Below are 18,113 nucleotides of genomic sequence, written 5' to 3'. Positions count from 1 at the left end.
TTCTTTGCAGCACTGGACCACACGACTGGACAATAATCAAGATTAGACAACACTAGAGCCTGCAGAACTTGCTTTTTGGAGTGAGGTGTCAAAACATCAGAGCATCTCTTTATTACGGCCAGACCTCTCCCCATCTTTACAACCATTGAATCCATATGTTTTGACCATGATAGTTTATAAGCGAAGGTAACGCCAAGTAACGCCAAGTAATTTAGTCTCCTCAGCTTGTTCAACAGCCAATCTAGTTAAGGAATGATTTGTACCAGATACAATGCTCTTAGTTTTAGAGATGTTCAGGACCAGTTTATTACTGGCCACCCATTCCAAAACAGACTGCAACTCTTTGTTAAGGGTTTCAGTGACTTCATTAGCTGTGGTTGCTGATGGGTATATGGTTGAATCATCAGCATACAAGGACACACAGGCTTTGTTTAATGCCAGTGGCAGGTCATTGGTAAAAAAAATAGAAAAGAGTAGAGGGCCTAGAGAGCTGCCCTGCAGTACACCACACTTTACATGTTTGACATTATAGAAGCTTCAATTAAAGAAAACCCTTTGCATTCTATTAGATAGATAGCTTTGAATCCACGAGGTTGAAAAGCCATGACAGGTTATGGTCAATAATATCAAAGACTTCACTCAAATCAAAGACTATCGCGTTTCAGGTAAGACCCAGATGCAGACAATGTCGAAGTAACAAGAGACAAAGGGCTGTGAGACATGGGTTTAACTCTGGACACATGAAAGGTAGGATGTATACGAAGGGCACGGGGCAACAGAAGATGAACAGCAGAGGGGCTAATGACTTTGGAGATGGGTAACGTGCCGATAAACCGAGGGGAGAGTTTTGCGGGATTCCACCCAGTGGGGCAGATCCTGTATCCCCGGATAAAGCGGTGATAGAAGTTCGGTGAACCCCAGGAAATGTTGCAGATGGACTCTGGAAGTAGGCTGGGGCCAATCCACCACTGCTCCCACCGTCCCGGGATCCATTTGTACACTCCCTGCAGCGAATAGGGGCTGGTCCTAGAAAAGGGATGGTGGAGCGATGGAACTTGCACTTCTCTGCTTTTACAAACAGCTGGTTCTCCAGGAGGACAACCTGTTGGACTTGGAGCACATGTTTTTTTTTTCGCAGAACATCACTAACTTCGATTTGGATGAAAAAACTTCAACGAGTCGGCAGCTCTGGACGCTCTGCTTGCTCAGTACCAGGCCCTAAGAACACCTCATGATAAGCTGTAGACCACACTATTTACCAAGAGAGTTCTCATCTATATTTTTTCGAAGCTGTCTATTTACCACCACAAACCGATGCTGGCACTTAGACCACACTCAACCAGCTGTATAGGGCCATTTCTTGTTGCTGGTGATTTCAGGGAAACTGAAATGTGTTTACCTCATCTTTACCAGCATGTCATCTGTGCACAACTTTATATCACTTATACTCCACACACAGAAATACCCTTCCTTGCCCTTTCATTGGCAAATCAGACCACAACTATATCCTCCTGCTTCCTGCTTACAAGCACAAATTCAAACAGGATGTACCAGCTGTCAAATGACTCCAGCCACCCAAGGCATAGACTGTTTTCTGCATCTCCTTCCTGAGCGGTATGATGGCTGCGTGGTCCCATGGTGTTTATACTTGCGTACTATTGTTTGTACAGATGAACGTGGTACCTTCAGGCATTTTGGAAATTGCTACCAAGGATGAACCGGACTTGTGGAGGTCTACAATTTATTTCTGAGGTCTTGGCTGATTTCTTTAGATTTTCCCATGATGTCAAGCAAAGAGGTACTGAGTTTGAAGGTAGGCCTTGAAATACATCCACAGGTACACCTCCAATCGACTCAAATGATGTTGTGTGTTTTGGGGCGGCAAGTAGCCTAGTGGTTAGAGCGCAGGACTAGTAACTGGAAGGTTGCAAGATTGAATCCTCGAGCTGACAAGATAAAAATCTGTCGTTCTTACCCTGAACAAGGCAGTTAACCAACTGTTCCTAGGCTGTCATTGAAATTAAGAATTTGTTCTTAACTGACTTGCCTAGTTAAATAAAGGTAAAAAAAAAGAAATAAATTGCCTATCAGAATCTTCTAAAGCCATGTCAATATGTTCTGTAAGTTTCCAAGCTGTTTAAAGGCACAGTCAACTTAGTGTATGTAAACTTCTGACCCACTGGAATTGTCATACAGTGAATTATAAGTGAAATAATCTGTCTGTAAACAATTGTTGGAAAAATGACTTGTGTCATGCACAAAGTAGATGTCCTAACCGACTTTCCAAAACTATAGTTTGTTAACAAGAAATTGTACGGAGTGGTTGAAAAACGAGTTTTAATGACTTCAACCTTAGTGTATGTAAACTTCCCACATTAACTGTAGATGAAAGGTTCTTCACATGGAGCAACAAGGCTGTGTGTGTTCCTGTGTGTTCCTGCGTGTTCCTGCGTGTTCCTGCGTGTTCCTGCGTGTTCCTGCGTGTTCCTGTGTGTGTGAGCTCCAGAAGCCTCCTGAGTCCTCACAAGCTTTCCTTTTATAGCCTGTTAGTCTGGGGGGGAGTGGCCCACTTCTACAAACATGGCTGCAAGGTGGAAGCTGTTTTAGAACGTGTAACAAGGTGCTTGTCGTCGCCCCCCCCCCAGAGACCCGGGGAGAGCCCAACCTACTCGTCACTCTCTCTCCCAACATGGTGAGAGCCACAGGACTCATTCTGTCCTCCAGCACACCCACACACACTCTGAGAGCCAGAGAGAGAGAGAGAAAGAGAGAGGGGCATAGCAAGGAGAGAGAGAGAGAGAGAGAGAGGTGTTGCTAATAGAGAAAGATAGCACGGAAAGAGAGAGAGAGAGAGATTTTTGTGCAAAGGACTAAAACAGAAAGAGAGTTAGAGAACAGGAGGATTTTCTGGCTTCTCTCTCAGAGCTGCAGATAGAACCGGGAGAAGAGAAAACAGAAAGATGGCAGAAGGAGGAGAAGGAGAGGAGGAGATTCAGTTCCTCCGCACGGTGAGTTACTGCTTTACTTTCCCCCTGTGTTCCTAACCGGGTTAGGGTATAGAGGTTAGGGCTGTTAGGGTATAGAGGTTAGGGCTGTTAGGGTATAGGGGTTAGGGCTGTTAGGGTGTAGGGGTTAGGGCTGTTAGGGTATAGAGGTTAGGGCTGTTAGGGTATAGAGGTTAGGGCTGTTAGGGTATAGAGGTTAGGGCTGTTAGGGTATAGGGGTTAGGGCTGTTAGGGTGTAGGGGTTAGGGCTGTTAGGGTATAGAGGTTAGGGCTGTTAGGGTATAGAGGTTAGGGCTGTTAGGGTATAGAGGTTAGGGCTGTTAGGGTGTAGGGGTTAGGGCTGTTAGGGTATAGAGGTTAGGGCTGTTAGGGTATAGAGGTTAGGGCTGTTAGGGTATAGGGGTTAGGGCTGTTAGGGTGTAGGGGTTAGGGCTGTTGGGGTATAGAGGTTAGGGCTGTTAGGGTATAGAGGTTAGGGCTGTTAGGGTATAGGGGTTAGGGCTGTTAGGGTATAGGGGTTAGGGCTGTTAGGGTGTAGGGAGTTAGGGCTGTTAGGGTATAGAGGTTAGGGCTGTTAGGGTATAGGGGTTAGGGCTGTTAGGGTATAGGGGTTAGGGCTGTTAGGGTGTAGGGGTTAGGGCTGTTAGGGTATAGAGGTTAGGGCTGTTAGGGTATAGGGGTTAGGGCTGTTAGGGTATAGGGGTTAGGGCTGTTAGGGTGTAGGGGTTAGGGCTGTTAGGGTGTAGGGGTTAGGGCTGTTAGGGTGTAGGGCTGTTAGGGTATAGGGGTTAGGGCTGTTAGGGTGTAGGGGTTAGGGCTGTTAGGGTATAAGGGTTAGGGCTGTTTGGGTGTAGGGGTTAGGGTATAGGGGTTAGGGCTGTTAAGGTATAGGGGTTAAGGTATAGGGGTTAGGGCTGTTTGGGTATAGGGGTTAGGGTATAGGGGTTAGGGCTGTTAAGGTATAGGGGTTAAGGTATAGGGGTTAGGGCTGTTAGGGTATAGGGGTTAGGGTATAGGGGATAGGGCTGTTAGGGCTGTTAGGGCTGTTAGGGCTGACCTGAGACCTGCCCTGCCTGGACACATGCTGGCTTTTGGACTGGCTGTGTGTGTGTGTGTGTGTGTGTGTGTGTGTGTGTGTGTGTGTGTGTGTGTGTGTGTGTGTGTGTGTGTGTGTGTGTGTGTGTGTGTGTGTGTGTGTGGGGTGGGGTTTATAGAATCTGATCTGAGCTCGTTAATTTGTCGTCAGTACGGTAGCTACCTACCTTTTTACCTTTACACACTTTACCACAGCTATATTGTACCGTAGCTCAGGGTTTCAGATCGTATCTGCTTTACGGTGGCCTGAACATGGTGATTTAGAGGAAGTTGATCTTCTAAACTCTCTATGTATTAATATCAGATGTCTCTCTCATTTTGCTTCCACGGGTTTTAATAAATGTTTGCTGTACCGTGCAGAGATATTTCAGTCTTGTTATGCCCCTGTACAGCAGCACTTTGTGTGACATCAGCTGATGTAAGAAGAAGGGCTTTATAAATACATTTGATTGGTAGCAGTTCTACCAGCCATGTGGCCTCCTTCCCTTCCCTTCTGAATTTAGTTGACTATTTTAGTGTCCTGACCTGATTATCACTGGCTGAGCCAGTCTCTGGGTGGATGTCTTCAATATGACACGATCACTGACACTGTAGATAGGTGTGAACACCGTTACTAAAGTGGTTCATAGACTTAAACATTATCTGCAGGTTCAATGTAGTTAGTTAGTTTACTCGACCAGTATAGATCAGTATAGATCAGCATAGATCAGTATAGATCAGCATAGATCAGTATAGATCAGTATAGATCAGTATAGATCAGTATAGATCAGCATAGATCAGTATAGATCAGCATAGATCAGTATAGATCAGTATAGATCAGTATAGATCAGTTTAGATCAGTATAGATCAGTATAGATCAGTATAGATCAGCATAGATCAGCATAGATCAGCATAGATCAGCATAGATCAGTGTGTAGATCAGTATAGATCAGCATAGATCAGCACAGATCAGCATAGATCAGCATAGATCAGCATAGATCAGTATAGATCAGTATAGATCTGCATAGATCAGTATAGATCAGCATAGATCAGCACAGATCAGCATAGATCAGCATAGATCAGCATAGATCAGTATAGATCAGTATAGATCAGTGTAGATCAGTATAGATCAGCATATATCAGTATAGATCAGTATAGATCAGCATAGATCAGTATAGATCAGTATAGATCAGTGTGTAGATCAGTATAGATCAGTATAGATCAGCATAGATCAGTATAGATCAGCATAGATCAGCATAGATCAGTATAGATCAGTATAGATCAGCATAGATCAGTATAGATCAGTACAGATCAGCATAGATCAGTATAGATCAGTGTGTAGATCAGTATAGATCAGCATAGATCAGCACAGATCAGCACAGATCAGCATAGATCAGTATAGATCAGTATAGATCAGTATAGATCAGCAAAGATCAGCACAGATCAGCACAGATCAGCATAGATCAGCATAGATCAGCATAGATCAGCATAGATCAGTATAGATCAGTATAGATCAGTGTAGATCAGTGTAGATCAGTATAGATCAGCATAGATCAGTATAGATCAGTATAGATCAGCATAGATCAGCATAGATCAGTATAGATCAGTGTGTAGATCAGTATAGATCAGCATAGATCAGCATAGATCAGTATAGATCAGTATAGATCAGCATAGATCAGTATAGATCAGTGTATAGATCAGTATAGATCAGTATAGATCAGTGTATAGATCAGTGTGTAGATCAGTATAGATCAGTGTATAGATCAGTGTATAGATCAGTGTGTAGATCAGTATAGATCAGTATAGATCAGTATAGATCAGTGTATAGATCAGTGTGTAGATCAGTGTGTAGATCAGTGTAGATCAGTGTGTAGATCAGTGTGTAGATCAGTATAGATCAGTGTATAGATCAGTATAGATCAGTGTATAGATCAGTGTGTAGATCAGTATAGATCAGTATAGATCAGTGTATAGATCAGTGTATAGATCAGTATAGATCAGTTTATAGATCAGTTTATAGATCAGTGTGTAGATCAGTGTATAGATCAGTATAGATCAGTATAGATCAGTATAGATCAGCATAGATCAGTGTATAGATCAGTGTGTAGATAAGTGTATAGATCAGTATAGATCAGTATAGATCAGTGTGTAGATCAATATAGATCAGTGTGTAGATCAGTATAGATCAGTGTATAGATCAGTGTGTAGATCAGTGTAGATCAGTATAGATCAGTATAGATCAGTGTGTAGATCAGTATAGATCAGCATAGATCAGTGTATAGATCAGTGTGTAGATCAGTATAGATCAGCATAGATCAGTGTATAGATCAGTGTGTAGATCAGTGTATAGATTAGTATAGATCAGTATAGATCAGTGTATAGATCAGTTTGTAGATCAGTGTATAGATCAGTATAGATCAGTATAGATCAATGTGTAGATCAGTATAGATCAGTGTGTAGATCAGTATAGATCAGTGTGTAGATCAGTGTAGATCAGTGTGTAGATCAGTGTATAGATCAGTGTGTAGATCAGTGTGTAGATCAGTGTGTAGATCAGTATAGATCAGTATAGATCAATGTGTAGATCAGTATAGATCAGTGTGTAGATCAGTATAGATCAGTGTGTAGATCAGTGTAGATCAGTGTGTAGATCAGTGTGTAGATCAGTGTGTAGATCAGTGTATAGATCAGTATAGATCAGTATAGATCAGTATAGATCAGTGTATAGATCAGTGTGTAGATCAGTGTATAGATCAGTATAGATCAGTGTGTAGATCAGTATAGATCAGTGTATAGATCAGTATAGATCAGTGTGTAGATCAGTGTGTAGATCAGTATAGATCAGTGTGTAGATCAGTATAGATCAGTGTGTAGATCAGTGTATAGATCAGTGTGTAGATCAGTGTGTAGATCAGTGTATAGATCAGTATAGATCAGTGTGTAGATCAGTATAGATCAGTGTATAGATCAGTATAGATCAGTGTGTAGATCAGTGTGTAGATCAGTATAGATCAGTGTGTAGATTAGTATAGATCAGTGTGTAGATCAGTATAGATCAGTGTGTAGATCAGTGTGTAGATCAGTGTGTAGATCAGTGTATAGATCAGTATAGATCAGTATAGATCAGTGTATAGATCAGTATAGATCAGTGTGTAGATCAGTGTATAGATCAGTGTGTAGATCAGTATAGATCAGTATAGATCAGTGTATAGATCAGTATAGATCAGTATAGATCAGTGTATAGATCAGTGTATAGATCAGTGTGTAGATCAGTGTATAGATCAGTATAGATCAGTATAGATCAGTATAGATCAGTGTGTAGATCAGTGTGTAGATCAGTGTATAGATCAGTATAGATCAGTGTGTAGATCAGTATAGATCAGTGTATAGATCAGTATAGATCAGTGTGTAGATCAGTGTGTAGATCAGTGTGTAGATCAGTATAGATCAGTATAGATCAGTGTATAGATCAGTATAGATCAGTGTGTAGATCAGTGTGTAGATCAGTGTATAGATCAGTATAGATCAGTGTGTAGATCAGTATAGATCAGTATAGATCAGTGTGTAGATCAGTATATATCAGTGTATAGATCAGTATAGATCAGTATAGATCAGTATAGATCAGTGTATAGATCAGTGTATAGATCAGTGTGTAGATCAGTGTATAGATCAGTATAGATCAGTGTATAGATCAGTATAGATCAGTATAGATCAGTGTATAGATCAGTATAGATCAGTGTGTAGGTCAGTATAGATCAGTATAGATCAGTATAGATCAGTGTATAGATCAGTATAGATCAGTATAGATCAGTGTATAGATCAGTATAGATCAGTATAGATCAGTATAGATCAGTGTATAGATCAGTATAGATCAGTATAGATCAGTGTATAGATCAGTATAGATCAGTGTGTAGATCAGTATAGATCAGTGTATAGATCAGTATAGATCAGTATAGATCAGTATTGATCAGTGTATAGATCAGTATAGATCAGTATAGATCAGTATAGATCAGTATAGATCAGTATAGATCAGTGTGTAGATCAGTGTATAGATCAGTGTATAGATCAGTGTGTAGATCAGTGTGTAGATCAGTATAGATCAGTGTGTAGATCAGTATAGATCAGTGTGTAGATCAGTGTGTAGATCAGTGTATAGATCAGTATAGATCAGTGTGTAGATCAGTATAGATCAGTGTATAGATCAGTATAGATCAGTGTGTAGATCAGTGTGTAGATCAGTATAGATCAGTGTGTAGATCAGTATAGATCAGTGTGTAGATCAGTGTGTAGATCAGTGTATAGATCAGTATAGATCAGTATAGATCAGTGTATAGATCAGTATAGATCAGTGTGTAGATCAGTGTATAGATCAGTGTGTAGATCAGTATAGATCAGTATAGATCAGTGTATAGATCAGTATAGATCAGTGTATAGATCAGTGTATAGATCAGTGTATAGATCAGTGTGTAGATCAGTGTATAGATCAGTATAGATCAGTATAGATCAGTGTGTAGATCAGTGTGTAGATCAGTGTATAGATCAGTATAGATCAGTGTGTAGATCAGTATAGATCAGTATAGATCAGTGTATAGATCAGTATAGATCAGTGTGTAGATCAGTGTGTAGATCAGTGTATAGATCAGTATAGATCAGTGTGTAGATCAGTATAGATCAGTATAGATCAGTGTGTAGATCAGTATATATCAGTGTATAGATCAGTATAGATCAGTATAGATCAGTGTATAGATCAGTATAGATCAGTATAGATCAGTGTGTAGATCAGTATAGATCAGTATAGATCAGTGTATAGATCAGTGTATAGATCAGTGTGTAGATCAGTGTATAGATCAGTATAGATCAGTGTATAGATCAGTATAGATCAGTATAGATCAGTGTATAGATCAGTATAGATCAGTGTGTAGATCAGTATAGATCAGTATAGATCAGTATAGATCAGTGTATAGATCAGTATAGATCAGTATAGATCAGTGTATAGATCAGTATAGATCAGTATAGATCAGTATAGATCAGTGTATAGATCAGTATAGATCAGTATAGATCAGTGTATAGATCAGTATAGATCAGTGTGTAGATCAGTATAGATCAGTGTATAGATCAGTATAGATCAGTATAGATCAGTATAGATCAGTGTATAGATCAGTATAGATCAGTGTGTAGATCAGTGTAGATCAGTGTGTAGATCAGTGTGTAGATCAGTGTGTAGATCAGTGTATAGATCAGTATAGATCAGTATAGATCAGTATAGATCAGTGTATAGATCAGTGTGTAGATCAGTGTATAGATCAGTATAGATCAGTGTGTAGATCAGTATAGATCAGTGTATAGATCAGTATAGATCAGTGTGTAGATCAGTGTGTAGATCAGTATAGATCAGTGTGTAGATCAGTATAGATCAGTGTGTAGATCAGTGTATAGATCAGTGTGTAGATCAGTGTGTAGATCAGTGTATAGATCAGTATAGATCTTAGTGTGTAGATCAGTATAGATCAGTGTATAGATCAGTATAGATCAGTGGTATGTAGATCAGTGTGTAGATCAGTATAGATCAGTGTGTAGATTAGTATAGATCAGTGTGTAGATCAGTATAGATCATGTGTGTAGATCGTGGTAGATCAGTGTGTAGATCAGTGTATAGATCAGTATAGATCAGTATAGATCAGTGTATAGATCAGTATAGATCTAGTGTGTAGATCAGTGTATAGATCAGTGTGTAGATCAGTATAGATCAGTATAGATCTGTATAGATCAGTATAGATCAGTATAGATCAGTGTATAGATCAGTTATAGATCTATAGTGGTAGATCAGTGTATAGATCAGTATAGATCAGTATAGATCGTATAGATCAGTGTGTAGATGTGTGTAGATCAGTGTATAGATCAGTATAGATCTATAGTGTGTAGATGGTAGATCAGTGTATAGATCAGTATAGATCAGTGGTAGATCAGTGTGTAGATCAGTGTGTAGATCAGTATAGATCAGTATGAGATCAGTGTATAGATCAGTATAGATCTATAGTGTGTAGATGGTAGATCAGTGTATAGATCAGTATAGATCAGTGTGTAGATCAGTATAGATCAGTATAGATCTAGTGTGTAGATCAGTATATATCAGTGTATAGATCAGTATAGATCAGTATAGATCAGTATAGATCAGTGTATAGATCAGTGTATAGATCTAGTGTGTAGATAGTGTATAGATCAGTATAGATCAGTGTATAGATCAGTATAGATCAGTATAGATCAGTGTATAGATCAGTATAGATCTATGTGTGTAGGTCAGTATAGATCAGTATAGATCAGTATAGATCAGTGTATAGATCAGTATAGATCAGTATAGATCAGTGTATAGATCAGTATAGATCAGTATAGATCAGTATAGATCAGTGTATAGATCAGTATAGATCAGTATAGATCAGTGTATAGATCAGTATAGATCAGTGTGTAGATCAGTATAGATCTAGTGTATAGATCAGTATAGATCAGTATAGATCTATAGTGTATGTAGATCAGTATAGATCGTATAGATCAGTATAGATCAGTATAGATCTTAGTGGTAGATGTGTATAGATCAGTTATAGATCTATAGTGGTAGATCGGGTAGATCAGTATAGATCAGTGTGTAGATCAGTATAGATCTATAGTGGTAGATGTGTTAGATCAGTGTATAGATCGTATAGATCAGTGGTAGATCAGTATAGATCTATAGTGGTAATGTAGATCAGTATAGATCTATAGTGGTAGATGGTAGATCAGTATAGATCAGTGTGTAGATCAGTATAGATCGTGGTAGATCAGTATAGATCAGTGTGTAGATCAGTGTGTAGATCAGTGTATAGATCAGTATAGATCGTATAGATCGTGTATAGATCAGTATAGATCAGTGGTAGATCAGTGTATAGATCTATAGTGTGTAGATGGTAGATCAGTATAGATCTATAGTGGTAGATGGTAGATCAGTATAGATCTTAGTGTATAGATGTGTAGATCAGTGTATAGATCTAGTGGTAGATCGGTATGATCAGTATAGATCAGTATAGTCATGGTAGATCGTGTAGATCAGTGTATAGATCAGTATAGTCAGTGTGTAGATCAGTATAGATCGTATAGATCAGTGGTAGTGGTAGATCAGTATAGATCTTAGTGGTAGATTGGTAGATCAGTGTATAGATCTATAGATCAGTGGTAGATCAGTATAGATCAGTATAGATCAGTGTGTAGATCAGTATATATCAGTGTATAGATCAGTATAGATCAGTATAGATCTATGTGTATAGATCGTAAGATCAGTATAGATCTATAGTGTGTAGATGGTATGATCAGTATAGATCAGTGGTAGTGGTAGATCAGTGTATAGATCTATAGTGGTAGATGGTATAGATCAGTATAGATCTTAGTGTATAGATCAGTATAGATCAGTATAGATCAGTGTAGTTAGATCAGTATAGATCTAGTGTGTAGATCAGTATAGATCAGTATAGATCAGTATAGATCAGTGTATAGATCAGTATAGATCAGTATAGATCAGTGTATAGATCAGTATAGATCAGTATAGATCAGTATAGATCAGTGTATAGATCAGTATAGATCAGTATAGATCAGTGTATAGATCAGTATAGATCTAGTGGTAGATTCAGTATAGATCAGTGTATAGATCGTATAGATCAGTATAGATCGTATAGTCAGTGTAGATTAGATCAGTATAGATCTATAGTGTGTAGATCGTATAGATCAGTGTATAGATCAGTATAGATCGTGTATAGATCAGTATAGATCAGTGTATAGATCAGTATAGATCAGTGTAGATGTAGATCAGTATAGATCAGTGTATAGATCGTATATATCAGTATAGATCGTGTATAGATCAGTATAGATCTATAGTGGTAGATGGTAGATCAGTGTCAGTATAGATCTATAGTGGTAGATGGTAGATCAGTTAATATAGATCTATAGTGGTAGATGGTAGATCAGTTAATAGATCTATAGTGGTAGATGGTAGATCAGTGATCAGTATAGATCTATAGTGGTAGATGGTAGATCAGTAATAGATCTATAGTGGTAGATGGTAGATCAGTGTATATTATAGATCTATAGTGGTAGATGGTAGATCAGTCAGTATAGATCTATAGTGGTAGATGGTAGATCAGTATAGATCTATAGTGGTAGATGGTAGATCAGTATAGATCTATAGTGGTAGATGGTAGATCAGTATAGATCTATAGTGGTAGATGGTAGATCAGTATAGATCTATAGTGGTAGATGGTAGATCAGTATAGATCTATAGTGGTACCTTCAGGCTATTATATATATTTGTTGGTGCTTATTTTGTTGCTTCCAGAATGTTCTGGTGGTTTCAAGGTATGTGGGTGGTGGTGGTGGTGTTCTGCGTGTGCATGTATTTGCGTTCAGGTGTGTGTGTGTGTGTGTGTGTGTGTGTGTGTGTGTGTGTGTGTGTGTGTGTGTGTGTGTGTGTGTGTGTGTGTGTGTGTGTGTGTGTGTGTGTGTGTGTGTGTGTATGTTTGTCTGTGTACAGACAGCGCCCGGTGCATCTGTTGGCATCATTATCTATTTATACTCCAGGAAAGGAGAGCTGAGCCTGTCAAAAAAATAAATGTTTTATTGTCACATAGGAGGATTGGGACTGGGAGGATTGGGACTGGGAGGATTGGGACTGGGAGGATTGGGACTGGGACTGGGAGGGTAGAGACTGGGAAGGTAGGATTTGGGACTGGGAGGGTAGGAAGTAGGGAGAGAGGGTAGGAAGTAGGGAGAGAGTATTAGGAGAGAGGGTAGGAAGTAGGGAGAGAGGGTAGGAAGTAGGGAGAGAGGGTAGGAAGTAGGGAGAGAGGGTAGGAAGTAGGGAGAGAGGGTAGGAAGTAGGGAGAGAGGGTAGGAAGTAGGGAGAGAGGGTAGGAAGTAGGGAGAGAGGGTAGGAGGATACGAGACAGAAGAAACAAGCTGCCCAGGAGAGCTGCACAGTCTTCATTACTCCCAATGGACATACAGAGACGAACTCGGCCTAACACTTCTTACGAAGTTAAAACGAACACATACAGCGCCTTCAGAAATGATTCACACCCCTTGACTTTTACCACATTTTGTTGTGTTACAGCCTGATTTTAAAAATGGATTAAATTGAGATGTTGTTTCACTGGCCTACACACAATACACCATAATGTCGAAGTGGAATTATGTTTTTAGAAATGTTTATAAATGAATTACAAATGAAAAGCTTAAATGTCTTTAAGTCAATAAGTATTCAACCCCTTTGCTATGGAAAGCCCAGGAGTAAAAATGTGCTTAACAAGTCACATAATAAGTTGCATGGACAAATCAAAAAAAAAAAAAAAAAATGCATCCTGTTTTCAACAAGGCACTAAAGTAAAACTGATGTCCTGAATACAAAGCATTATGTTTGGCTCAAATCCAACACAATACATCACTGAGTACCACTCTTCATATTTTCAAGCATGGTGGTGGCTGCATCATGTTATGGGTATGCTTGTTATCGGCAAGGACTAGGGAGTTTTTCAGGATAAAAAGAAATGGAACAGAGATAAGAACAGAAAAAAATCCTAGAGGAAAACCTGGTTAAGTCTGATTAGGAGACAAATTCACCTTTCAGCGGGACAATAACCTAAAACACAAGGCTCAATAGACTGGAGTTACTTACCAAGATTAAATTGAATATTCCTGAATGGTGTATTTACAGTTTTGACTAAAATTGTCTTGTAAATCTATGGCCAGACCTGAAAATGTCTAGCAATGATCAACAACCAACTTGACAGAGTTAGAATTTTACAAAGAATAATGTGCAAATATTGTACAATCCATGTGTGCGAGGTTCTTAGAAACTTACCCAGAAATACTCACAGCAATAATCACTGCCAAAGGTGATTCTAACATGTATTGACTCAGGGGTGTGAATACTTATCTAAATGAAATATTTCTGTATTTCATCTTCAATACAGTTGCATATACATTTCTAAAAACATTATTTTGCTTTGTCATTATGGGTGTATTGTGTATAGATTGATGATAAAATAAATCTGTTTAATAATAGCCCCCTTTTTTTTTCTCAATTTTCCCCTTAAATCTAACTGCCTGTAGCTCAGGCCCTGAAGCAAGGATATGCATATTCTTGGTACCATTTGAAAGGTTACAATTTGACATTTGTGGAAATGTGAATTGAATGTGGGAGAATATAACACAATAGATCTGGTAGAAGAAAATACAAAGAAAAAAACCAACCTGTGTTTTTTTTACCACCATTTTTGAAATGCAAGAGAAAGGTCACTGTTATAGCCATCACTCTGGTTGTAATTGCGGTAGTGTCCACAAGATGGCAGCAGTATGTGCAAAGTTTTAGATGGCTAACTTGGAGTATGACTGAACTACAAGACTTTTAGTGTGAAGTCCCCAGGTACATTTGGGCAAATCGTGAAGGAGACATTCGCATTCATATTCCATTTTTTTGCAAGAATATCTTCAAATCTGTATATTTGGACTTTGATTTAGCTTTTCCAGTATTAGTAGCCATATTATAAGTTCAACATTTGCAAAACAACCTGTTTTCATAACTTCATAACTCTCCATATTCTTATACTTTTTGTCCAAAATTAAAAGGCATGCTGTCGCACAAGGTTAGTAGCTACATTTTACGACATATACATGGTTTCTCCCGTAAAGCCCAGCTCATTGGCTATCTAGCTAGCTTCGTTTGACCCCGATTGGTGCGTATTTGACAAAGATACAGTCGTTCAAATGATGGCTGCCCATGAAGGCATTGCTCTCTGACCAAATATGTTGTCCTATAAGATATACTACACCCCTAATGAAATAGTGAAGTCTTGTTACCTTCTAGGACCTCTGAGGAATAGATACAAGCATGATTTGACTCGTTGAAACAACATTTAGGGTGAGATTTTCACAGATTCCTTTCTTTGCAAACTGTACGAGTGGAAATACAAAATCGATCGTGCATGCTATATGGACCTTTTTAGGGTATGAAAAAGGATTTTATCTAACAAAAGGACATTTCATGTTATCTCTGGGACCCTTTGGATGATAAATCAGAGCAAGATTTCAGAATGTAAGTACACATTTCACCTTCAGAGGTGAATTTATCAAACCTATCGCGGTGAAAAAACAGTTTTGTTGTTAGGAGCTCTCCTCAAACAATAGCATGGCATTTTTTCGCAGTAATAGCTGCTGTAAATTGGACAGTGCTGTTATATTAACGAGAATTTCAGCTTTCAGACGATATAAGACACTTCTATGTACTGACATTTTGTTGTTACTCTAAAATCTACGATCTTGACGTAACGCACAGAATGATTTACAACTGTCCCGTTGACGGGACGCCGATCCTTAGTCATTATGGGGTATTGTGTATAGATGGGTGATAAAACAAATCTATTTAATCCATTTTGAATTCAGCCTGTTACACAACAAAACGTGGAATAAATCAAGTGGGTATGAATACTTTTCTGAAGGCACTGTAGACAACTACTGAGGCACAGAAAGACAGAGAGTTACAGAGACACTGAGACACACAAAGACACACTAACAGAGAGGCAGAGACAGTTCTGTTCTCCCCTGCCTAAAAGTTGGCTGTTGCGTTGAGGGGGCTTTTTAGGGACTGACTGACTAGCCATCTATAATCATCTACAACAGGGCTGTCAAACTAATGTTGCGGACTGCAATCAGTTTTCACTGAGGTCCCGAGGGCCGTACTTACATATTTTTCGATTTCCTTGCCGTAAAGAATTGCTAAAAATAGTCTCCTTACTGTCTAGAATTTGTTTCAATGACTGTAATCAAGCTGGACAGAGTGAAGAGTGATGAGAAATTGGGGAGAAAAAGGAGGTGAGAAAAAATAGATAAAAAAATAATGCTTTCCTGGATATTGGAATCTGTAATGGATAGAACTACACTGAACTAAAATATAAACGCAACATGTAAAGTGTTGGTCCCATATTTCATGAGCTAAAATAAAATATTCCATACACAGAAAAAGCTTATTTTTTTCAAATGTTGCATGTTGCGTTTATATTTCTATTCAGTGTAGATTTAGAACTAGAGGTGCGTTCATTCAGCAGACTCTAGAACTAGAGATGCGTTCATTTAGCAGACTCTAGAACTAGAGGTGCGTTCATTCAGCAGACTCTAGAACTAGAGATGTAGTCATTCAGCAGACTCTAGAACTAGAGGTGCCTTCATTCAGCAGACTCTAGAACTAGAGATGTAGTCATTCAGCAGACTCTAGAACTAGAGATGCGTTCATTTAGCAGACTCTAGAACTAGAGATGCGTTCATTCAGCAGACTGTAGAACTAGAGATGTAGTCATTCAGCAGACTCTAGAACTAGAGATGCGTTCATTCAGCACACTCTAGAACTAGAGATGCGTTCATTCAGCAGACTCTAGAACTAGAGATGCGGTCATTCAGCAGACTCTAGAACTAGAGATGCGTTCATTCAGCAGACTCTAGAACTAGAGATGCGTTCATTCAGCAGACTCTAGAACTAGAGATGCGTTCATTCAGCAAACTCTAGAACTAGAGATGTAGTCATTCAGCAGACTCTAGAACTAGAGATGCGTTCATTCAGCAGACTCTAGAACTAGAGATGCGTTCATTCAGCAGACTCTAGAACTAGAGATGTAGTCATTCAGCAGACTCTAGAACTAGAGATGCGTTCATTCAGCAGACTCTAGAACTAGAGATGTAGTCATTCAGCAGACTCTAGAACTAGAGGTTTCTTCATTCAGCAGACTCTAGAACTAGAGATGTAGTCATTCAGCAGACTCTAGAACTAGAGATGTAGTCATTCAGCAGACTCTAGAACTAGAGATGCGTTAAGGCTGGAACAGTCTACTGTCATCACTGAGGTCAGGATGACCTGGCCCAGATAGCAGCAACTCATTAGAGGGGGTTAAGGTGGAGTCTGTGGTGGATAAAGTGTATCATTCTAACCTTAAACCTAAACCCCCTTAGAAATAACATTTGACCTTGTGGGGACCAACAACATGTCCCCAGTTGGTCCACAAAATGTTGTTTACTATTCTTGTGGGGACTTCTGGTCCTAGTTAAACACGTCCGCACAAACAGACAGACAGACAGACAGACAGACAGACAGACAGACAGACAGACAGACAGACAGACAGACAGACAGACAGACAGACAGACAGACAGACAGACAGACAGACAGACAGACAGACAGACAGACAGCGTTTGTGGGCCCTGGCAGTATTCTTTGTTTTGGTAGAGCGATCCTGTATTCTGTGTGACTCCAGACTATGGCGTGCTTCAATTAAAGCTGAGAGAAGGAGGATGGGAGGAGAGTGGCTTATAACTATATTAGATAAATCCAGTTAAATTCAACAGAGGCAGAGAGGAGAGGTAGGGGAGAAAAGGTTAGGGGAGGGGAGAGGAGAGGAGAGGAGAGGAGGAGAGGGGATGGAAAGGGAAGGTGGAGGAGTGGAGGGGAGGGGAAAGGAGAGGAGAGGAGAGAAGAGGAGGAGAGGTTAGGGGAGGGAAAGGGAGAAGAGAGGAGGTTAGGGGAGGGAAAAGGAGAGGAGAGGAGGTTAGGGGAGGGAAAGGAAAGGGAGAGGAGAGGAGAGAAGAGGAGGAGAGGTTAGGGGATGGAAAGGGAGGGTGGAGGAGTGGAGGGGAGAGGAAAGGAGAGGAGAGAAGGAGAGGAGGAGAGGAGAGGGGATGGAAAGGGAGGGTGGAGGAGTGGAGGGGAGGGGAAAGGAGAGGAGAGAAGGAGAGGAGAGGAGAGGAGGAGAGGAGAGGGGATGGAAAGGGAGGGTGGAGGAGTGGAGGGAGGGGAAAGGAGAGGAGAGGAGAGGAGAGAAGAGGAGGAGAGGTTAGGGGAGGGAAAGGGAGAGGAGAGGAGTTTAGGGGAGGGGAGAGGAGAGGAGAGGAGAGGAGAGGAGAGGAGAGGAGAGGAGAGGAGAGGAGAGGAGAGGAGAGGAGGAGAGGAGAGGAGAGGGGATGGAAAGGGAGGGTGGA

At 40.0% G+C, this 18,113-nt stretch overlaps 1 protein-coding gene across 5 annotated transcripts in view; it reads left to right on the top strand.

Moving 5' to 3' along the window:
- Positions 1-18,113, top strand: part of ryr1b (ryanodine receptor 1b (skeletal)) — a 305,047-nt gene that overhangs the window by 25,284 nt on the left and 261,650 nt on the right. For 4 of the 5 annotated variants that reach the window (XM_045724889.1, XM_045724890.1, XM_045724891.1 and 1 more), the window contains exon 1: positions 2,692-3,008. The exons of the other annotated variant lie outside the window; for it this stretch is intronic. In XM_045724889.1, the coding sequence (XP_045580845.1) occupies positions 2,961-3,008 (48 nt within the window). In that variant the 5' untranslated portion in view covers positions 2,692-2,960. Of the gene's footprint in view, positions 1-2,691; positions 3,009-18,113 lie in introns of those variants that run through there. 5 annotated transcript variants of the gene reach the window in all.

Source organism: Salmo salar, chromosome ssa09, assembly GCF_905237065.1.
Source record: "Salmo salar chromosome ssa09, Ssal_v3.1, whole genome shotgun sequence".
Classification (NCBI taxonomy): Eukaryota; Metazoa; Chordata; class Actinopteri; order Salmoniformes; family Salmonidae; genus Salmo; species Salmo salar.
This window is presented reverse-complemented; position numbering and strand designations above follow the sequence as displayed.